This window comes from Notolepis coatsorum (assembly GCF_963971535.1).
Source record: "Notolepis coatsorum genome assembly, chromosome: 18".
Lineage (NCBI taxonomy): Eukaryota > Metazoa > Chordata > Actinopteri > Aulopiformes > Paralepididae > Notolepis > Notolepis coatsorum.
Genome location: NC_140182.1, coordinates 53,554,405 through 53,578,558, shown reverse-complemented (window position 1 = coordinate 53,578,558; position 24,154 = coordinate 53,554,405). Strand labels below are relative to the sequence as shown.

Genomic DNA, 24,154 nt, shown 5'->3' with positions numbered 1-24,154 from the left:
CTGGGCAGTAGAGAGAGAGAGAGAGAGAGAGAGAGAGACGGCAAATGACGCCGGGTCTGGGAATCGAACCCGGGTCTGCCGCGACGCAGCACGTTACTTGGGCGCCCATAGGTTATTTATTTAATAGGAACTATAATGGACCTTGTCCTGCTGATTCTGATTGTTTGTACCCTGTGGGCGTCACTTCACATTTCTCCTTTCAACCCTTTTCACAGTCAGCTGTATTTTATGCTTTGCAATCAATCGATTCAAAGTGTTCTACAGGTGAGGATAACTTAGAGTATTTTTTTATTAAGTTGGCTGCACCAGTTATTGCTGAGCAGATAACTTATATTTTTAATCTCTATCTCCTCAGGTAGATTTCCTTTAGCTTGGAAATCTGCACGGGTGATTCCTTTACATAAGGGAGCTGTTAGGGATGACTTGGATAATTATCGTCCTATCTCCAGGTTACCTTGCCTAGCTAAAGTCCTGGAAACACTAGTAAGCAAACAACTTACATTTGACCTTTCAATTCACTCCATACTTAGTTCTCAGCATACTTAGTTCTCAGCAATCTGGTTTTATTGCCAAACATAGTACTACATCAGCCATCACTCTGGTTACAAATTACATTATTTCAGCATTCGATAAGAAGAAACATTGTGCTGCCCTCTTTGTTGATTTATCAAAAGCCTTTGATACAGTTGATCACTACTTACTTCTAAAGAAACTATCTAACATTGGGTTGGATGACATGATAATGCCTGTCTGGTTTCAGGAGTATCTATCTTCTAGGCGGCAGTGTGTGAAGTTAGGTCAGGCCCAATCTGAATTCTTGGCCATGACTAAAGGTGTGCCACAAGGTTCAGTTTTGGGTCCTGTCCTTTTTACTATTTATATTAATGATATTGTTTCTTCTTTGTATGGATGTCATGCCAGTGGCGGCCGGTGCATTCTTCTCCATGTTAAGTTCACTTCTACTGCAGCCTTTACGGTAATCTGTAAAAAGGTGAATGGGCGCTGTTGTTGGGCGTGTCTTGTTTGGGACTGGAGGAAGGCTGTGGCCACTACGCTGTGGAGAGCGTGAAATAAACATGAATGAAAGATAACGGTTGTCTTATTTGCAACTTAACATGGTAGCAGAGGATGTCGGCCTCTAACGTTACTAACTACAGGCAGCCGCCTGGACTGGACGAAAAGACGTCTTTTGAGAAGTGGAAGAATGAAGTGGAAATGTGGAGTCGGGTGACGGATTTAGTCAAGAAGAAACAAGCGTTGGCTGTTGCTCTATCGTTGACGGGTAGGGCGAGGGATACTGCGTTGGAAATACCTGTCGATGATCTAAATAAGGATGATGGAATGGTAACTTTGATTCGGGAACTTGACGATGTGTTTTTGAGAGAAGAGAAGGACCGGGCTTACGAAGCCTATTCGGAGTTTGATCAGATTTTGCGAGGAGACGGCGTCTCTATGGTGGACTATATTGTTGATTTTGAACAGAAGTACAACCGGATCAAGAAATTCGATATGGTTCTACCTGACGCTGTTTTGGCATTCAAACTGCTGGATACAGAAGGCCTCGACATCAAAGACAAACAACTGGCATTAACTGCCTGTGGTAAGCACACCTTTGTTGATATGAAGTCAGGACTGAAAAAACGGAGAAAAAGGCAGGGGGCATTACTGTGAAGCAGCCGAGAGCTCAAAGTGGACAAGTTAGAGGGCCATTCGCAGGCACAAATCCGCTTGATAAATTTGGAAGACGAACGAAGTGTGGGATTTGTCAGAGCACATTCCACTGGGTGAAAGATTGCCCAAACAAAAAAGAATATGTAAAGGTGACGGAAGAAAATGAAGAACCAGATGAGTGTAATATAACACTTTTTTCTAAGGAATCAGATGCAGAAATATTCATGGTTGAGGCTCTGGGAACGGCTGTCATTGATACGGCATGCACAAGGACTGTATGTGGTTAAAAATGGCTGGATAACTATGTTGGGGGACTAAATGAGAAACAAGTCAAAAGGGTTGGTTAGCACAGAGAGTAGCAAACCTTTTAAGTTTGGGGATGGGCGAGTTGTACATTCTACAAAAAAGGTCAAGATACCAGCCAAGATAGGAGACACAAAATGTTGTATTGAAACAGAGGTAGTCTCATCTGACATTCCTTTACTGCTCAGTAAAACGTTGCTAAAGAGAGCAGGAGCTGTGTTGAACCTGGAAAACGATACAGCTATAATGTTTCAGAAACCAGTAGCTCTGGAGTTGACTTCATCTGGACACTACTGTCTGAACATACTGGATAAAGAGTCTCCAAGTGAAGCATATGAGAATGTGGTCCTGGCCATCACAGATAATATGACCAATGTGGAAAAACACAAAGCTTTACTTAAACTTCACAAGCAATTTGGACATGCATCAGTTGATAGACTAAAGAAGCTGCTGACAAATGCTGGAAACACGGATGATGAATGCAATGCTATTCTAGGGGAAATAGTAGGAAAATGTGAGATATGTCTCAAGTACAGCAAGGCTAAGCCCAAGCCTGCTGTTGGTCTGCCCATGGCCTCCAGGTACAACGAGACTGTGGCAGTTGATCTACATGAGCTAGAACCAAATGTGTGGTACCTACACATTATCGACCACTTCACTCGCTTTAGTGCGGGTAGCATCGTGACCTCAAAGAAGCCAAGTGTGATAGTGAACAACTTTGTACATTCCTGGATCAGTGTCCATGGTCCACCTGAGCGTCTCTTCAGTGACAACGGTGGAGAGTTCAATAATGAGGAAATAAGAGACATGGCGGAGAACTTCAACATCGAGATCAAGACGACTGCTGGCTACAGTCCATGGAGCAATGGTTTGCTGGAACGCCACAACCAATCCCTTACAGAGATACTACTGAAGGTAAAACTTGACAAAGGACTTGACTGGAAAACGGCTCTTGATTGGGCACTCATGGCAAAGAACACAATGCAGAACGTGCATGGCTACAGTCCACATCAGCTGGTGTTTGGACAGAACCCGAACCTTCCCTCTGTGTTTGTTGACCAGCCACCTGCTTTGGAGGGAACTACAATGAGTGCATGGGTGGGAAAGCACATAACAGCATTACATGCAGCAAGGAAAGCTTTCACGGAGGCAGAATGCTCAGAGAGAATCAGACGAGCTCTTCGAAAGCAGCTTCGTCCAACAGATTAGAAGTATGAAACAGGAGACAAAGTGTTCTACAAAAGGACAGATTGTGTTGAATGGAAAGGCCCTGGGGTTGTGATAGGGCAAGATGGGGTGGTGATTTTTGTACGTCATGGTGGGACATATGTCAGGGTTCATCAATCTAGGCTGCGAAAAGTGCACCCTGGGGAAAGTAATACTGTGGGCAATATCGATGTATATGTTAGTGATAGTAATGTGCCTGTTACTGACAATGATATGAATAGTAACAGTGGGGACATGCCCGTTACTGATGGTGATATAAATGGTGACATGAATAATGACGTAGAGGCAGCGGGTGTAGCAAACCAGGATATAGATAACCCTCATGGGATCAATCAAGACGATTATCACCAGACCGGCATAAAGGTAAAAACCGGTATAAAGGTAAAAACCGGTCAGACAATCAGCTTTGTGGATAATGTAACAGGTGTTCCTCACACAGCTAAAGTGATGGGACGAGCAGGAAAGGCTACAGGAAAACACAGCAACTGGTACAACCTACAGTACTTAGAACCTTTTGACATCACCGGTACTATGGGGTCAGTTGATCTTACTAAAGTAGACAATCTTCAGGTTAAGCCACTAGATGGTGTAGAACTAGATGGTGTAGAACTATGCTCTGATATGCAGGAAAATGATGTATTAGTAACAGAGGGTGTATCATTTGATAAGGCTAAACAAGATGAAATCAGTAACTGGAGGAAAAATGAGGTGTTTGAGGAGGTGAAAAATGTGGGTCAAAGACAGGTGTCAACGAGATGGGTGTGTACGCTTAAAGAAACCCCTGATGGTATCATACCCAAAGCACGGCTAGTGGCTAGGGGTTTTGAAGAATTTAACACAAGATCTACAGAAGGACTCGCCTACATGCTCATCAGAGTCCCTTAGATTACTCATGTCAGTTCTGTGTCAGAAAAAATGGACATTGAACTCTATGGACATAAAGTCAGCTTTTCTTCAAGGAATGGAGCTGTCTCTGGATATACACATCCGCCCTCCTCCTGAGGCTAAAAGTGACGGGACACTGTGGAAGCTGAAGAAGTGTGTCTATGGACTCGCTGATGCCTCTCTCTACTGGTACAACAGAGTAAAAGCAACGATGATCAAAACAGGGGCCACTATGTCACAAGTTGATCCTGCTGTATTCTACTGGCTTGATGAAAACTGTATTGTGACTGGTGTTCTTGCCTGTCATGTGGATGATTTCATCTGGGGTGGCTCACACGCATTTGCCACGACGACCATCCCCCACCTCAAAACAGTTTTCCAGGTGGGACGTGAGGAACAAGACAACTTTCGCTACGTGGGGATGGAACTCTCTACAGTAGGTGGAGAAGTGCTTGTGCAACAGGAGATCTACATAAAGAACCTTCAGCCCATTCTCATAGACCCATCAAGAGCGTTGCACCGTGATGCTCTTCTCACAGAGTGTGAGACTGACAACCTAAGGTCAAAAATAGGACAACTCTTGTGGGTGGCTAGACAGAGTAGGCCAGATATCATGTTCGATACATGTGTCCTTGCAACCAATCTAAAACATGCTACTGTGCAAACTATGCATGACGCAAATAAGGTAGTACGAAAACTGAAATCAGAACATGTCACCCTGAAGTTTCACAACTTAGGAAAGGAGGACTCTTTGAAGCTTGTTGTTTTCAGCGACGCATCCATGGGAAACCTCCCAGATGGGGGAACACAAGGAGGGCATCTCATCGTTCTGATGGGTGAGAAAGGACGATTCTCTCCAATCTGCTGGAAATCAAAAAGTCGTGTGTGTACAGGGAGTAGAGGAGGGGGACTCAGAACACAGCCCTGGGGGGCCCCTATGTTGAGGGTGATGGATGAGGAGGTGCAGTTGCCTGCTCTCACCACCTGGGGTCTGCCCGTCAGGAAGTCCAAGACCCACTGGCAGAGGTCATAGTTCAAGCCCAGGTCCCTGAGCTTGGCTATGAGTTTGGAGGGGACTGGTATTGAATGCCGAGCTGTAGTCGATGAATAGCATTCTCACATAGTTCCCCTTCCTCTTGTCCAGGTGTGATGCTGCTGTGTGCAGCACATGGGCTATGGCATCCTCCGTGGACCTGTTGGGGCGGTATGCAAATTGCAGGGGGTCCAGGTTGATGGGGAGGGAGGAGCAGATGTAGCCCTTTACTAGCTTCTCAAAGCACTTCATGGTTATGGAGGTGAGAGCTACAGGGCGGTAGTCGTTGAGGCAAGCAGGCTTGGATTTTTTAGGTACAGGGATGATAGTGGACTTCTAAAGGCAGGTGGGGATGACAGCCTGTTCTAAGGACAGGTTAAATATATCAGTGAATACCGGGGCCAGTTGGTCGGCACAGACTTTTAGGACGCGGCCGGGGATGCCGTCCGGTCCTGCTGCCTTCCTGATATTCACTTTTTTAAAGGTCCGCCTCACCTCATGCTCTGTTACCCTGAACACTGAGTCTCCACCAGCAGACCCCCCCCCCCCCCCCCCCCCATTGCCGTGGCTTGTAGGCTGGTGTTATTACCAGCCTCAAACCTCGCATAGAAGGTATTGAGATCATTTTCTAAGGAGATGTCACTGTTCAGTTTGAGGGAGGTGCCTTTGTAGTCTGTCATCGTTTTGAGGCCCTGCCACATAGCTCTGGAGTCAGCCTGTTCAAACTGAAGTTCAATTTTATCCCTGTAGCGCCGTTTTGCCTCTATTACTGTCCTCCTTACGTTGTATCGCGCCACCTTGTGGTCATTCATGTTGCCTGCCACCAGGCCGGCGTTGTATGCTTTGGTGCGCGCTTTCAGAGCTTCACGGACGGATTTGTCTACCCAGGGCTTTTGATTTGGGTAAACTTTAATTATGGTAGTGGGGATTGTTTCTTCCACCAAAGTACGAACAAAGTCCAGCACTGTCTCCGTGTAGTCATTGATGTTATCTGTGTCACGGAACACGCTCCAGTCTGTGCACTCAAGCGCAGCTTGGAGTGTCTCCTCTGACTCCACATCCCATTTCTGCACCTCTCGCGAGACTACCGGAGTGCTCTTGATCCTTTGTTTATATTTTGGTGAAAGAAAAATGGCTGCATGATCAGATTTTCCGAAGCCGCTAGCAGAATGAGCCTCTAAGACAAACTCTAACCTTAACCAACTTTGAAAGAGTGCCTAAGCTTAACCGTCGAAAGAACTTGCCGTCACGCTCTAAGACAAACTCTAACGTTACCTTAACCTACTTCGAACGAAGAGTGGCTAAGCTTTCCCAGTGTAGAAACTGACGTTGGCCATCAGAGAGCGTCTCAGAGAAATGCGGCTACGGAAATGATTGACGCTGCTTGCTTAGATGATAATAGATCGCTTGAAAACGCGCCCGGTTTCCATCATAATACATCATATTTCAACGCACAGCGAATTACGCACTGATTGGCTGCGACAGTACAGCGATGAAACCAGTGCACGCCCACTGTAAGCGCTATGCGTCTAGCCCAGGAGAAATGCGGCTATGGAAAGTATAGAGGCGGTATTATTCTCTAGCAGACAGTCACTTCTTGTTAATGAAAACAATTATTTATATTTGATATATTAACGTTATATTGTGCATAGGGATGGGTACCTTTCACATTTGAACCGATACCGGTACCGGTACCTGTGAATCGATACCGGTACCCAACGGTACCTTTTTTCGGTACTTTAGTCTCAAGAAATTTTATTTACCTACCTCAGTCGTAAAAAAAAAAAAAATCAAAACTTCAAATAACTACAATTTCGACAGTTTTCGGCTTGTCATTGCTCCGACTGCTTTGTTGTTGAATCGAGTCAAATCCTAGGTAAGCATATTGTGCGTGTGAACGTTGACATGAGATTTTTTTTTTTTTTTTTTTTTTTTGGTTTCTCACTTGATTCGATACTCGGTAGTACCGACGTGTTTTGGTTCAGTACCTCAAAAGTACCGAATTCGGTACCCATCCCTAATTGTGCATTGGAAACACAAACATACTTAAAATGAGTAAATATTATTCATTTTAAACATGTTTATTTGATTTCTAGGGCTCTTAAAAAAAAAATATATATATTCTTCTTCTTCTCTCTTTTAACCAGGGAGGGCGGCGCTCTAGCGCCCCTATTGACCAGCCGCCACTGTGTCATGCCCATTTGTATGCTGATGACACAATTGTGTACTGTATTGCAGACTCTGTACAGTTGGCCATTGAGAAATTGCAACTTTCCTTTTTTGCTCTACAGGATGCCCTTGCTAGTCTTAAATTGGTTCTTAACACTTTCGCGGCCACTGGGATGAGTCTAATTAATCTCAAGAGGACCGTGAAATGTAAACAGACGTGGGGCTGTTTGTAGAGCTAAATCTATACTTTATAGTATTGCTATCTGTCCATTCTCATTGTGAATTGAGACCATAAACCGTCCCTTCAAAATGGCTTAAAGAAAAAACAATTTCATCAATACGTTCTCATTTTATAGCGCCGTGAATATAAGCATTATACCGGATTTGGTCTAGTATATTTCCTGGAAGCCGAGATAATGGCCTAATAGCTAATAACGTTAAATCCAATGGCATTTCGGTTATAGATACGCTCCAGTTAAAACTCAAACTGCATATGATCGGCACAATCCTCACGCATGTATGCATGAAAGGGGGGGGGGGGGCGGGGACGTCGTTTCTGATGATTGATTACCAATAACCGCGGTAGCCTCATAGGCCGAACGCCTGGATGGCTATCAAAACAAGGCCAGATCGGGATGTACTTTACGTGAAAAAGATCTTACCGTGGTCCGGTGGGATCCCCCCGAGCATTTCCCCATTCTGGTAGATCGATATGTCCATTGGCTGATGATAAATCCCCTTATTGCATGGTGAAATCTGCGATGCAAAACGTAATCCAAGCTACATGCTGCACATCTAGAATCCTGCTAACTGAAATCTCCATTGAAAGTAAAAAAAAAAATATTCTGTTCAGCCACAGGGCACACTGCATTATCGCGATAGCGCCCCTAAGAGGATCTGGCCGGTATTGCACCTTCTCGAATTCATAGAGTAGAGTAAATCTGCAGTGCCGCTCGGCGACCTTGAATAGGTTATTAAAATGGAATAAAAGCAATAACAACTTGCCACGGATTTATCCGTGCTTCTGTCCACAACGGGTGGAATCGAAACACAGAGATCTCCGTTGTTCGTCCCCATTGTGTTAATGCTAGTAAGACAAAGTTTATGTTTTCAAGAGCCAGGAATATTAACTTTGATGATGTGCGGATATCTACTGTCAGTGGCTCTTGTATAGAGAGAGTCACTGAGTATAAATATTTTGGCCTGTGGCTTGACGAGAAATTTACATTTAAGTTCCATGTGGACAATCTTGCCTCTAAACTGCGACAGAAAATTGGTTTCCAATTCCTGTACAGAAACGGATCCAATTTTCCTCTATTTAGTAGAAAAAGAATAGTTGAATCAGTCTTATTTTTTTCTTTTTTTTTTCTTTTTTTTATTATTGCAAAACAAAAATTATTAAAAGTCAGTACTCAACACATAATGCATAATGAAACTAACAGTCAAGGTGGTTAAAATTACATGCAAGTACAGAAACAAGACAAAAAAAAGTCTATAATAATATTTTAACCGTATACAGTGTATATCCAGCGAAATTAACAATTATATAAATGCTTATACAGGACATACCCCTAATACCTATTTTCTAAAACCCTACACACATATGCTCCAGCTCGAACCCCCCCCTCCTGGACCCCTCCTTGGATAGTACCTCCATTATCCCTCACTCCTAACCAGACACTACCATTATAAGCTAGCTTTTATTCTCTCCACCACTTCTACCCACATTGACATTTTGGATTCGTTGAGACCCAGAATTCTTGCTGTAGATATTTCTTGATATATCACATCGAGATATGTAAGAGACAAAACTTTCCGGCACATTTTTTCCGGTTGAAACCAGCGTGATGCGATCAGTTTTTTAGCTACTGTGATACCCGATAAGACCAATCTCTTTAGCTGTGGATTTACTGCAAACTCAAAAACATAATTTAAAAGCAATACAGAGGGGTGTACTGGTATATTCCAAGATACGAGTTTTGATAATTGATGGGTCACATCTTTCCAGAATGCCTTAACTGGTGGGCAGTCCCAATACATGTGCATAAATGTCCCTTCGTCTCCATTTGTACATTGGGAGCATTTTGAGTCCTGTTTCAGGCCCATTCTGTTCAGTCTTATAGGAGTCAAGTATGTCCTGTGAATATAGTTAAGATTGATTTGTTGATGGTCCGGGTTCCTTGATGTAAGACGGACATTTGCCCATGCTTCTTGCCAATCAAAGTCACTTTCCAGGTCTGGAATATCCCTCCTCCAGACAGTGTCTAGTTGAAGGGTTTCATACGAGGACGTTAGTAATTGATCATAAAAACCAGATACAAAACCTCCCAATGTTTCTCTTTCATAGAAACATTTGTGGTATCTGTGGTGTTCAACTGGTATGTATAATGGAACACTGTGAGACTTCAAACATAGGCGTAACTGTATGTAAAAAAGCCATGTGGACTCGGTGAGGTTAAACTTTGTGCATATTTCTCCATAACTACAGAAGCCCTGGTTATTAAAAATATCCCCTAATGAGTGTATGTCTTGCTCTTCCCATATAGGGAATCTTATAGGACGTTTTCCCATTAAGAGTGCATTGTTATTGAATATGGGAGTGTGATTATGCCATTTTTGAGGGTTAGGATATTTTTTGTGTGTTTCCCGCCATGTTCGGATTGCATGGGTAATTATGGGGCCAAATTTCCGCTCACAGTGCTTGATTGGAAGTTTGAATCAGTTGAATCAGTCTTCTTATCAGTTTTGGACTATGGTGATGTAATTTATAGGCATGCTGCGGCATCAACTCTTAAACCTCTGGATTCTGCATATCACTCAGCTCTTAGATTTATTACTGGTGACAGATATGATACTCACCATTGTGTCCTGTATGATAGGGGTGGTTGGCCTTCTCTTACAGAAAGGCGCAACAAACACTGGGATTTATTTTTAAAGCCCTTATTGGTAAACAACCTGTTTATATCTCTTCACTGTTAGATTGGAATATTGGAACCTATTCAACTCGATCGAATGACTGGATGGTTCGTTCCTCAAGTTTGTTCTGATCTAGGGAAGTCAGCCTTTTCCTTTGATGCCTCTAACTCATAATAATAATAATTATTATTATTTGTATTTATATAGCGCTTCTCAATGACCAGAAGTCGCTGACAGTAGTTAGGAACATAGTGGACATGGAATGTCCTTCAACTCTCTCTGAAATTGGAGGTTCTCCCTTCCCTTGGAATGTTTAAACGTATGATTTCAGACCATTGTGTGACTACCTGTAACTGTTTTAGCTGATCTTTTTTAATTATTTGAAACGTTTTTTATTTTTACTCTGGTGTTTACATTTCTGTGAATATTGTTTGTATTATGTACTGTTTACATTTTTGTACAATCGTCGTTTCTGTAAATGAGAGAAACCTCAAATGCTTACGATTTTAAATAAAGGTTGAAATGAAAAAAATAATTCTATTCGACTCCCACATGGATCACCATGATCATAAATGTTTGAATGAATGAATTATATACCTCCTCCTCAGTCCTTTGTTAACTTGACCTTACTTTGAACCCTTTGAAAGTTTAAACCTACTGGTTAACTGGTGGATTATCCAACATTAACATCACTGTGTTTTGAAGGCCATGCCAGAATGAGTTTTTAAGCAAAAATTTGAGATTGCAAGGAATCCACTGAGAGCAGGAAAAGGGATAAATATTGCTCCAAAGTCGCAGTTTCTTTACCAGAACACCTCCAATATGTAGAGCACAAATATAAGATGACCAGCCTTTTTAAGATAAGATATTCCTTTATTGATCCCCTTGGGGAAATGCAGGCATCATAGCAGCATGGGGGAGGGAAGGTATGGGCATGGTAATAATAGTAGAAGACATAAATAGAGGCAATAAAATTATAGTACAGTAGAAAAGTAAAAATAGGCAGTGTAAACAATACAATTAACTCTGAATATACGCATCTGAGCAAGTAGGCAGTGTGATCAAAGGTGCAGATGAGGGTCTGTATGCCCTATCAGTTATATTATACATTATGATAAATATGGTTACAATAAACACTAGAATCAAAATATATACTATGAGTAAGTAAAGTATACAGTATACACAGGTGCAGTATACATAAGGTACTAGGGCTGTCTTAAATACTTCGAAGCTTCGTTCGATGGCACAAGCTTCGAACATAAAAAAAAAAATCAAAGTTTAAGTTTTTGCCTCAAATCTTGCGCCTCCATTCCAATGAAACGAAAGTAAGCGGCGCCTCGACTCCACCTCTCTACAACAAGCACGTGGAGATTATCTGTGTTGGTAAACAACAAGCACATGTGCAGCAGACATGTCGACGAAGAAGTCATCAGATGTGTGGTTACACTTTAAAATATGCAAAGACAATGCCCAAAAAGCAGAGTGCCAGATATGCCAGAAGAAAATGGCATATCACAACTCTACAACAACTTTGTCAAATCACCTAAAAAACGTAAGTATCGTTGTACACGACAGCGACGCCACACAAACATTAATAAGGCTATGCCTTTGCTGCTATGACTAATGTGTTACCAAGTTGGCTAATTTAATTGTAATCATCTGCTTTTGTAGGTGCATTGTCTGATATAATTATAAATGATGAATTAAATATAATATAATTGTTTGCTTGATAGACGAAGGTTGCAACATAATTATGTAATGTCATGTCGTTGGCTGTGAGAGCAGCCCCACTGCACCCAGGCAGCGCAGCCGAGTGAAACCTTGTTGGCTGCGTTACAGTCACGAAAGGGGCTACTTAATTAATTAATCCAATCCACTTTATTTATAGAGCACATTTAAAAACAACAACGTTTACCAAAGTGCTGTACAAGTCCCACAACATAAGATAAAAAAAATATATATATTATAATTAATATATATATATATATTTTTTTTTATATATTTTTTTCCCGAAGCTTCGAATTAAAATCGAAGCTCGGCCCCCCGAAGCTTCGATTGCCAAAAAAAGCTTTGAAGGTCAGCCCTATAAGGTACCCTAACTGGCATGATATACGTCATTCATTATACGTTGTAGTCCGTGCAGTTTAGGTGAGAGTCAGGCACACTCAGTGATCAGACATTCCTAGTAGTTTGTAGGTTTTCAGGGTGTAATTTGCGATAATTTAGTAAAATTAACTACTAAGATCCTGCAAATTGTTCACAAAAACTGTCACAGAAAATGAGAAAGAAATACTTGACACGTCTTTCCTCCAGGCTCCTCCAGCAGGAGGCTCTAGCAGCAGTAGGGCCTCCCTGGCAGTTGCTCCCCCTTGGCTGAGACGTCTGTGTGGCCAGCTGTTGTCTGACCGGCTGATGCAGCCCTGCGGTGTCCAGTATGTAATCAGAGCCATCCTTGAGGGCGGCGCAGGTGAGATGGATAAACACACTGTAGGTTTAGTATGGCCGTGCCCTATAGGGCTGTCACTCTGACTGTTGGACTGGCTGTTGGATTTGTGAAACATGTGTTCAGCTATGCTGCTCCGTTCTCCTGGAACCCATTACAAAAATATCTGAAACTAGAGTCTTGTAAAGAAAGATTGGACACCTGCTTGCCATGTTTAATTTAGTCTTTTTCATTGAAATGTGACATTTTCTCTCCTTTTTAATATGTGTGTGCTTTTACCATCTACTCTATTTCCTTTTTTGGGGGGGGGGGGGGGGGGTGTTATGTTGTTTTATATATACTGCCTTCTTGGCCAGACCCACTTGAAAAAGATAATGTGATTACCCTGGTTAAATAAAGGATATACATTTCAAAAAAAATATTAAAGGGCTGTAATTCCCCCCAAAATCAAGTTTGAACAAATTCAAGGTAAAATAGAATTTGTTTGAAGTAATTCCGACTTCTATGTAATCACAATCCTCTATTATCCTCATATCAATCAATTAAATCGCATCATTACAGTTTGAACAGGCTCGATTGATATTTCCGATTTAGAGTCTCGTGCCACTGTCAACTAAGTGAGCACTCAGAAGAAATGCATCGTTTACCAGTGACAGTGATATGACAGTGATTATGCCCACTGACTGTTGGCTCAGTTGATAAAATACAATATAAATCCCTCTTCATCCCAACTGTGTCCCAGTCTTCTACTCGTCATAGTGACATCAGTCAGTCTTCTACTGGTCATAGTGACATCAATCACAGTCTTTTGGGCACAGTGACATCAGTCAGTTTTCTACTGGGAATAGTGACGTGATCAATCACAGTCTTCTACTGGGCATATTGACATCAACCACAGTCTTCTATTGGGCACAGTGACATCAGACCCTTTCTTGTGTTGGTGTAGTATGTTCTATGACTATAAGGAGTGCTCTTTATCACCACTGTGTCCACTAGGGGGCGACTCAGACTGGAGGAAATGTGACAGTGTGGCCAAGATCCTAGCAGCCTGCCCCCAGCAGTCTGCATCACCTGACGGCTACTACAGGCTCGTCTGCCCTCAGGTAAACTCACTCACTCACTCACTCACTCACTCACTCACTCACTCACTCACTCACTCACTCACTCACTCACTCACTCACTGTAATACTTAATTCCTTTTCTACAGCTACAGTATCTTGCAAAATTGGCGATCCTGCTTTTCTAAACGTCCTTCCAGATTCTAGAACTCCTTCACTTCAAAGACAAGTTGACAGCCCAGCAGTTCCAGCGTGTGGCCACCGGGGCGGCGCTCACCATGGTGGAGGAGATGCCTCTGTTTGCTCAGCAGTACCTCCTAGCTCCCTTACTCCTACCCCTGCAGCGCTGTGGCTCGCCCAACGGTCAGTAGTGCAGATGTATTTATCTAAAGGCCCAATCAGTGATTTATTCTCTCGTTCATTGACTGAGCTCTTGATACAAGGACTAACCCTAGACAGGTAAATATGAGATTTAAATTGAACCCTTGTACTGAAGAAATAGAAACCTCAGTTTAAAAAAGACAACCTCTACTGTCTTTAACTATGAATGAATACAACACTCTAACTTACCATCTTTATATAATAAAGTACTTGACCTCTACTGTCTTTAACTATAAATGAACACAACACTCTAACTTACCATTTATTGTCACATCCTTTGTCCCTTCACAGGTTTTGGTTGGTTTTAATTGCTTGATGACTATTTGATAGAACATCACTACGACATGGCTCTCTCAAAGGGGTTTGCAAAATGAACTTAAAGGGTAATTTTGGACCCCTAGCCCAATTTCTTCCTTGTCAATGATGTTGTCAATCAGTGGAGTTCTTTCTCAGCACAAGCCATGCTATTCTTCATACTAGATACCTGCAGCTCTGGCTAATTAGCCACAAAACCAATGTAAAATATTGGGGCCACTCTTTAGTCTGTACAAAAATCCCTGAAATCTACTCCACAGTATTCCCACAGCAAAGCATTTTGTTTTGGATGCACATTTGATTATGTTTAAATGCTCTTTTCTGTGGCCCCATTACTTGACATGAGTTTTGTGGCCAACTAAGGAGGAGCTAGAGATCTGTTATGAAGCACAGCATGGATTGTGGTAAGAAAGGACTCAATGACCTTCGACAACATCATCGACACAGCTACGAAATACGACCAAGTGTCCAAAATTCTGAACTTGCTCTTTAAGTTCAGCTGCTAAACCAAGCGTTGCTGCCAACCTAGGGCCCGTGAACCCCATTAACCTCTTAACAGTCCTTTACATTTTGCATGAAACGCCTGTCGATTACATACTCAAAATAAATTGGACGCTATTCGGGAACCATTTGTAGCAGATGGACAGGTCTGGCCTCTTTTGAAAGGAAACATTCTGAAGTTTCTTCCACAACAGAATCAACAAGAATCAGAGTGATATTGTCATAGAGTTACAGAGGTTTGAACACACTGAAATAAAAGTTTTTTTCATTTTCGTCTGAATTCTTTTGCAAACGGATGCCTGCAGAAGTGCAGATCTATCTACTCTATGGTTATTAGCTCAAAACACTGCTGGGGCCATAGCCTGAAGTCTTACCTACAACCTAGACAGGCCCACGTTTATTCTCTGGCATACGGTAAGTTTTTACCGCTTTTACTGCTTCTCCCGGTCTCAGAAAACCAACTCAAGTAAGATGTCATTCTTTTTTCTTTTTTGATCCACTTTTTCTCCCATTTTCTATTTTTCTCCCATCCCAATTTTCATATCGTCCAATTCAACCCTCCCCTGTCTTCGAAAGTTGTTTCTTGCCTCCCACAAGCCGGCTGCAATGTGGACTAAGTCATACATAGCACGAGTCCCCTCCGATACTCGAGGTAACAGCCGTTGCATCTTTTCACCTGCGCAGCTCGATCTTTCAGCGTCGGGGGTCTGGGCTTTGGAGGGACCCCACCCCGTCGCTTCTTGATTCTACTGCGCAGGCGCACCAACCGACCTGTAGGAGTCGCTGTCCACAACGCCCGATCCCCACCCTTCAGTTTCCCTCCCCGTAATACGGCCAATGTGTATTACTGTGGACGACCAGCTAAACTGAAAGCAATGTGGAGAGCGGGGCTCGAACAGGAGGCATCCTGTTCGAGCCCAGTCTCCAGCATTCGTTGCGAGCGCCTTGCCCACTGCGCCACGTAGCCGCCACAAGTAAGATGTCATTCTTTTCAGAATTTCATTGGCTACCCACCGGTCAATCATTTTCAGCGTCAGTGGTGATTTGTCCAGTCATTGAGAGGTGAAACCGGAGGTGGTAACTTTTTCGAAACTGACGCTTGTTGGCTGTTTGGTCTCCTCTGTGATGAGGGGGAATACCGGGCACTGGTGGCGGACTTCGTCACATGATGCGAAAAGAACCACCTCCAGCTAAATGTGATGTAGACCAGGGAACTGGCAAGGGGAGGAGTACATCTGTGGGGAGGAGGAGGAGGAGGAGGAGGAGGAGGAGGAGGAGGAGTACATCTGTGGGGAGGAGGAGGAGGAGGAGTACATCTGTGGGGAGGAGGAAGAGTACATCTGTGAATACTTATAACAATATCGATAATTATAGATATCGAGTGATATGATATCGTTATCGATATTGTGATATAATTTTTGGCCATATCGCCCAGCCCTAGTTGAGGACTACAAATACCTCAGTCAGAGTACATTGACAACAACCTGAACGGGTAAAAACATGCAGAGGCGCTCTACAAGAAGGGCCAGAGCTGACTCTACTTCCTCAGAAGGCTGAGATCCTTCAAAGTCTGCACAAGGATGTTGAGGATGTTCTACGAGCCGGTGGTGGCGGGCGCCTTCTTGTACGCTGTGACCTGCTGGGGCAGCAGACTGAGAGCCGGGGACACAAACAGGATGGATAAGCTGGTCAGGAAGGTCAGTAACGTGGTAGGGGTGGAGCTGGACTCTCTAGCAAACGTGGCGGAGAGGAGGAGCCTTGCTAAGCTCCACGTCATCATGGACAACCCCTCCCACCCACTATACACAGACTTGGCTGATAGAAGGAGCATGTTCAGTGTTAGAATAAGACTCCCAAGATGCAACACTGAACGGCACAGGAAGTCCTTCATTCCGACAGACATCAGACTTTATAACGCATCACTGTGCCTCACTGCATCACTGAGCACAGAGTGACAGTGCTATCTATCATTCCCGGACTTTTACTTTTAAATCGTAAAAAATTTGAATGTATATACATAACATATATCCCGGACCGTATTTTTATTCTTTATTCTTATTTGTTACTTTTGTTTCTGACTACCTAAATGTTTACTGGTTACTGTGAGCGATCTGTATTGCTGAATTAAATAAAGTATTTATATTCTTCTATTCTATAACCCGAGATTGGAATCACGTAATACGTCAAGCGGTGTGTCAATCAAACGGCGGCCGATGTGTTGGTTGATGGACAAGAACACAGCATGACGCCGACAGATGTCTGTAAAATGTGTGACGGCCCATTGGCGGAACATTAAGAAGTTAAAGGAACACACCAACATTATGGGAAATTAGCTTACCGTCTTATCCAGTCAGGCTGGCACAGAGAGGAAATTGGTATCTACAGTATCTTCTTGTCTGAATAATGTTGGTGTGATCCTTTACAACCCAATGTAGAACTTCAAAAACACATGGGTGTCGATCTGAAAATTAGGTTGTTTTTCCTCAATTCCTGAAAAGTATTTTTTTTATACAATACAATGTTTTCACCCAATGGCAGTAACATGTTTAAGATGCTTCCTCTCTGTATGACAGTGTCGTGACTCGTGTCCCATGCTTCTAGTGAAGCGAACACAGCTGTACTAGTGCTACAGGCTCAGAGAGCTGGAAGGAACTCTAGAATAACAGTTAATTCCCTCTGTCTGTAATTTACAGTGCTGTGGTAATAGACTACCTGGCCTTTAATTGGAGTCTCCTCTGCCTGTCAATACATTGACCATTGAGGAATGAATGACCAGTGGCATTTACTCTGCGTGTGCACTTTTGTGTGTGTGTGTGTTTGCGTGTGTGTTGGCCAATGTATAGGTCAGGGCAATAAACTGAAAATGTACAGACATTATAAATCTTACCAGCCTAATTGTCTCCATATCAATATGTTATGTAAATGCATCCATCCAGTTCATAGACTGTTTAATTTTGTGCCCCTTTTAAAGGAACACGCCAACATTATGGGAAATCCACTTACCGTGTTCTCCAGAGTTGGACAAGAAGATGGATACCAATCTCCTCTCTGTGTGTTCAGTAGAAAGCTATTCAGCTGCAAGCTAGCCCAGCTTAGCACAAATGAATGGAAGCTGAGAGGAAATTGGTATCTATCTTCTTGTCTGGCTCTGGAGAAGATGGTAAGCACATTTCCCATAATGTTGGCATGTTCCTTTAATTCAATAGGAACAACATTTGGTACAACAACCAATCACATGTTGATTGATAAACATGTTGACAGACAAGCATTACAAACATGTTGACAGAGGGCCAACACGATGAAGAATTACAGAGATAAATGTGAGAATATACCGTGATTTGGATTTCAAGTCATACCACGAGTGTGTGTGTGCGTGCGTGTGCACATACAGTACACATTGGTTTGTGCATGAGTGTATATACATGCACCTGTATATAAACGTATGTGTGCACATGCTTGCTTGTACAGTATGTGTGTGCCTGTGTACACGTGCGTGCGTTTCTCAGAAGCGTAGTTAACATCATTTTCAGAGTGATAGAGTTCTTGAAGTTCAACGTCGGGTTTCAAACTTGCTTTCGATTCAAGTAAAATATGACGTATGACAACAATATTGTAAATCTGTGATATGTGCCTTTGTAGCTGTATGTGTACTAGGGGTGTTCAATTATGGCAGAGCACACCGCTGTGAAGGAAAGTTGCCAATATCTCAATTTCGACCTATTTCAGAATTCTGCAACATTTCACCTTTTTTGAGGAATCGAGGTGGGTTTGACTGTGCCGAGTCGCAAATTAATGATATTTTTACATTACACCAAATTATATTTAATGGTTTAAGTCTCTATATTCTGTAAAAGTAATGTATGATATCGATAATTAGTATGTGTATGTATTTTAAGTTTGTTATTTGAAATCATTATCTGCAGTAAAATGTGGTAATCTGTTGTTTGTGGTGTGTTTTCTACTTGTAGTAACCCAGTTGTTTGTGGTGTGTTTTCTACTTGTAGTAACCCAGTGTTTGTGGCGTGTTTTCTACTTGTAGTAATCCAGTGTTTGTGGTGTGTTTTCTACTTGTAGTAACCCAGTGTTTGTGGTGTGTTTTCTACTTGTAGTAATCCAGTGTTTGTGGTGTGTTTTCTACTTGTAGTAACCCAGTGTTTGTAGTGTGTTTTCTACTTGTAGTAATCCAGTGTTTGTGGTGTATTTTCTACTTGTAGTAATCCAGTGTTTGTGGTGTGTTTTCTACTTGTAGTAATCCAGTGTTTGTGGTGTGTTTTCTACTTGTAGTAATCCAGTGTTTGTGGTGTGTTTTCTACTTGTAGTAATCCAGTGTTTGTGGTGTGTTTTCTACTTGTAGTAATCCAGTGTTTGTGGTGTGTTTTCTACTTGTAGTAATCCAGTGTTTGTGGTGTGTTTCCAGGGGAGGCTGGTTCCCAGGGAGCTGTGGAGGAGTGGGAGCTGACACGCTGTGTGGATGACGTATACAAGGTGAGGGGTTTTCCCAACACTGAATAATTTTTTTATATGTGCATTGTGCCTTCTCTGCAGTTCAGCTGTGACAAAAACCCTCCCTCTAGAAATGAGCCATTCAGAATTGCAGCCACAATCGCCCTAATAAGACTTTGTATGTGCGTGTGAACATATCTTGATAAAATGTGCATGTACAAGATGGCGGCTCCCTCTCTTTTCTACCTAAAGTTGAACCTAAAATATGTATCTGACAAACATTTTAACAGTAAGATGTCTGGGCGGCTAGGTGGTGTAGTGGGCAAGGCACTCGCCACCAATGTGGAGACGCTGGGTTTGCGTGTTCGAATCCAACTCTCCACATTGTTTTCAGTTTAGCTGGTCGTCCGCAGTAATACACATTGGCCGTATTACGGGGAGGGAAACTGAAGGGTGGGGATCGGGCGTTGTGGACAGCGACTCCTACAGGTCGGTTGGTGCGCCTGCGCAGTAGAATCAGGAAGTGTCAGGGGCAGCGTGAGCCTCCCACGAGTTACTCCTCGCCACTGAGAGATCGAGCTGCGCAGGTGAAAAGATGCGACTGCTGTTACCTCAAGTACCGGAGGGGACTTGTGCTATGTATGACTTAGTCCACATTGCAGCCGGCTTGTGGGAGGCAAGAAACAGCGTTCATGACAGGGGAGGGTTGAATTGGATGATACGAAATTGGGATGGGAGAAAATATAGAAAATGGGAGAAAAAGTGGATAAAAAAAATAAACGGTAAGATGTCTATGCTATTGCTGGATCTCGAGTCATATTTGGTCTGCAACGTCCACGTTTGATCTGAATTCCGTTCAATGGTACAGGCTCGTGCATCACTGCTAGATGGTACATGCAGGCACAGAAACAGCCCATTGAGAACAGGACTGAAACAGACGGGTTACTACAGAGGGGGCGGCTAGAATGCATAATCTGAGTTAGAATTTTTCTGCAAAAAACAATACCTATATATAACGTGTTGAAAAGGACTGAAATATGTCCCCTTTAAACTCATTTTCCAGATTGATCCATAACTGTGTGGCTGTCCAAAGTAGAGCCAGACGTCATAATGACATGAGCTCTACCCTCACTCTATTTAAAAGAACCTCCTGATGCCTCCATCATCTCTCTCAATTAGCTTCACTCTCTCTCACCAGGTAGAGGAGTAACCAAAGCTAAAAGTGTTTGGAATGGCAACCTTTGACTGACATTGTCAGACGCCCGCCCTTTTCACCTCAGTGTAGTCCTCCAGCAGGGAGCTGGAGCATGTGCAGTAGTTTAGGGCCATATCTCTGATGTATGGAGCTGACTGTGAGCTAATTTTACTCTGTAGTAAAGCAACTTTTCTATAAATACAATGCTATCTCTTCCTGCCAAAATCTCTCTCTCTCGCTCTCCCTCACTCTTCTCTCTCTTATCTTCTCCTCTCCTCTCTCTTCTCTCTCTCTCAGATCTGGGTGGTGGGGAACAGCCAATCAGCTCCTCTGCTGAAGGAAGCTCTAGGGGAGGTTCTTCCCATTGTGTTCAGTCTGTTGTGTTTCACCAAGCAGAACGTGTCTCACCTGCGGTACAGTTGCTTTACTTCATACAGTACAAGTCTTCATACAGAACCACATTGGTCCCAATATGAGACGATCCTGATTATAAATAAAAAAAATAATACATTATTTTCATATTTGAAAAGAATGATAATAAAACACTTTGTTTTATTCAATGTAGGCTGTTGTTTTTAACATATTTTGGTTAACATCTTTTCTCTGACTGTATTTTTAAGGTGGTCTTTTTGGCCTAGCCGTATTCTAACATTACACTTATACGTTATATTTCTTGGCTGCTCAACAGTTGTTTCAGCCACTTTGTTTGAGCTGGTCGCTGTTTCTCTCCAGGCGCCCGTCACTGCAGGCTGTGTGTGTGTGTTAGGAGAGGGAGATACAGAGAGAAAGACGGCAGCTTGCTTGGGCAACTCGTTTGACGCAATCTGTTGTTGTGAATGTATAATGACATTTAAAAGTCTAGACCCTAAAAATAAGACCACAGCACTTTTTCCAAAATAATTCTGGGGGAAAAAAACCCTGTCTTATATTCGGCACAATATGGTACTTGTCAGAAAAGCTTTATGTAAGGTCAGTGTCTGTTTTACTCTCTGTGTGTGCGTGTGCACGCTCCACAGCGGTCCCTGTCAGGAGATCTTAATGTGGTACCTGTCACACACCGAGCCGCCTGTCGCCCTAGCAGCTCTGAAGCAGCTTTCTGGCCTGGCTGGACAGACAGACAGGCAGACGGAGGGACAGGCAGAGGGGGAGACGGACGGACGGACAGGTGGACAGATATACCACGTGGCACCGGAGTTCCTCTTCACCCCGGGCAGCGAGGGAGGAGCCAAGCTCAGCCTCCGAGAATCCATCAGGTGACTGGCAAATCCACAGCACAGTATAAACCCTTTTCAGTGTTTCAAAACAATGAAACTATATAGCTACATCTGGTGCTACAGTACAGACCCTGGAGTTTGGATGAGAGTATGTTTCAAGTTCAAGTTTGTTTATTAGTTGTCACAATAAAATACATGTACTTTACGGTGAAATGTTTGGTTCTGTATGAGCCCCTGAGAGTGCTTCATACAGTAAAAGAGGAATATACAATACAATATACAATCTAAAGTACAGCCTAAGTACAATCTAAGTACAGTGAGTAAAAATTTGTAAACAGTGAGGTACAAATGCAGACAATGAGGTACAAAACTTTAAGGTACGGTGCAAATGAGTATGGGTGAAGCTAGGGATGTCCCGGTCAAATTTTTTTGCTCCCGATCCGATCCCAATCATGTGATTTTGAGTATCTACCGATAATTCTTTTTTTTTCCCCATCCCAATTTCTCACATTACATTCACCCTGAATGTTGACGTTATCCAGGTGAAAAGCTTCATGAGAGCAATGGCGCCATCGTCTGTAAAAATCTGGTGACTGCAAGTTCTGCAACTAGTGAATATCCCTCGACCTTGACATAATTCAATTCAATTTCTTTAATGACCACCCAGCCAGGCTGGTGGAATTTGGTTTCAGTGCATTGCAGTTCCAACATAAAACATAGAACATATAACATATAACATCACTTACAACGTACATACTACATGCAGTTAAAAGAAAACACAATTACATAGATTACAGTTCAGAGTTGTCCATGTCAGCAGAGGTAAGGGGGGTTATTAATTATGTATAATTAATAGGGATGTCCTATATTATCGGCCTACCGATATTATCGGCCGATATCGGCATTCACACATTACTGTTGTGAAGCACTTTGAACTGCAACCTCTGTATTATTATTATTATTATTATTATTATTATTATTATAAAAATGTGATATCGGAAAATATCGTTTTTTTTTTACATTTCTATAACCTTTATTTACCCAGGCAAGTAAGTAAGAACAAATTCTGATTTTATTTATTGTCAAACGTATGCATAATGTTGTGTTAATTCCACAACAAGAGATATGTAATGTTAATTACCTGAAATTATTCCGTTTTTTGGGGGGGGAAACCCTGCATATATCGGTATCGGTTGATATCGGTATCGGAAATTAAGAGTTGGACAATATCGGTATATCGGCATCGGTAAAAAAGCCAATATCGAGCATCCCTAATAATTAAATCAAAGGAAATGCGTTTGTTTTGGCAAAATTCTTCTGCTCTGTGTGACAATAAATAAATGAATGATATGCAATTTAAAACCAAAACTAAGGCCTCAGTTTGAGTTTAAGACGTGAACATGGTCATGTTTGTTGAATAAAAAAAAAGTAAAAAAAAAAAAAAAAGGCCCCCGATCACGTGATCGGATCGGGACATCCCTAGGTGAAACAGACCTTGGAGTTTGGATGAGAGTGTGGATGAAATGGGTGAGACGGACCTTGGAGTTTGGGTAAGAGTGTGGATGAAATGGGTGAAACAGATTTTGGAGTTTGGATGAAATGGGTGAGACAGATTCTGGAGATAACTGTCCCATGTTATATAATTTCACAGCTGGAAACCAAATAGTTTGGTCCTAATCTGTTTCTCTTTTCTCATCCTTCCTCTCTCCCAGTGATGAGGATGATGCTCTGTATGAGCGTCTGTCAGAGGAGCGGTGGAGACTGGAGTGTCTGGTCCAGCTGTTGGCCGGGCTGACGGACAGTGACCTGCCGGGAGACTTCTTCCTGGAATTACTGCAGGTAATGCACGGTGGTGCACGGTGGTGTAGTGGTTAACACTGTCGCCTCACAGCAAGAAGGTCCAGGGTTCGAATCCCGCTTGGGGACCAGGTTTCCATGATGCCAGTTACCCAGGTGGGGTATCTCCCAGGCCTTTCTGTGTGGAGTTTGCATGTTCTCCCCGTGCTCGCAAGGGTTTCCCCCCCCGATAAGATAAACCCAATGGAAAAACATGCACAACAACAAGATCGCTAACGCTGTGGCGTCCTTGACGAAGACGGACAGGAGCACTTGGATTGGTCCCCTGGCGCGGCTCACGTGGCGCCTGTCTGCTCCCGGCTGCCCTTGGGGGGGAAGGACGACGGGATGGGTTAATCGCAGATACGCATTGTATGCATGGTTCGCATGTGTGCCAAATGATGACCTCGGAGCAGGTCCTAAATTATTATTATTATTATTACTAGGGCTGTCACTTTCTTCCCCCAAAACCAGGGTCAAACAACTCCAAAGTAAATCCCAGAATAATAATTATTATCGGTTTGGATAGTTGTAATTGGACTGCATTTATATAGCGCTTTGAAC

General features: G+C 42.7%; 1 protein-coding gene across 1 annotated transcript in view; it reads left to right on the top strand.

Moving 5' to 3' along the window:
- tango6 (transport and golgi organization 6 homolog) overlaps nucleotides 1-24,154 on the top strand; it is a 150,970-nt gene that overhangs the window by 57,046 nt on the left and 69,770 nt on the right. The window contains exons 5-11 of the mRNA XM_084334981.1: nucleotides 12,518-12,671; nucleotides 13,644-13,750; nucleotides 13,906-14,068; nucleotides 19,320-19,387; nucleotides 20,838-20,953; nucleotides 21,557-21,793; nucleotides 23,467-23,593. Coding sequence (XP_084191107.1) covers nucleotides 12,518-12,671; nucleotides 13,644-13,750; nucleotides 13,906-14,068; nucleotides 19,320-19,387; nucleotides 20,838-20,953; nucleotides 21,557-21,793; nucleotides 23,467-23,593 — 972 coding nt within the window. The remainder of the gene's footprint in view (nucleotides 1-12,517; nucleotides 12,672-13,643; nucleotides 13,751-13,905; nucleotides 14,069-19,319; nucleotides 19,388-20,837; nucleotides 20,954-21,556; nucleotides 21,794-23,466; nucleotides 23,594-24,154) is intronic.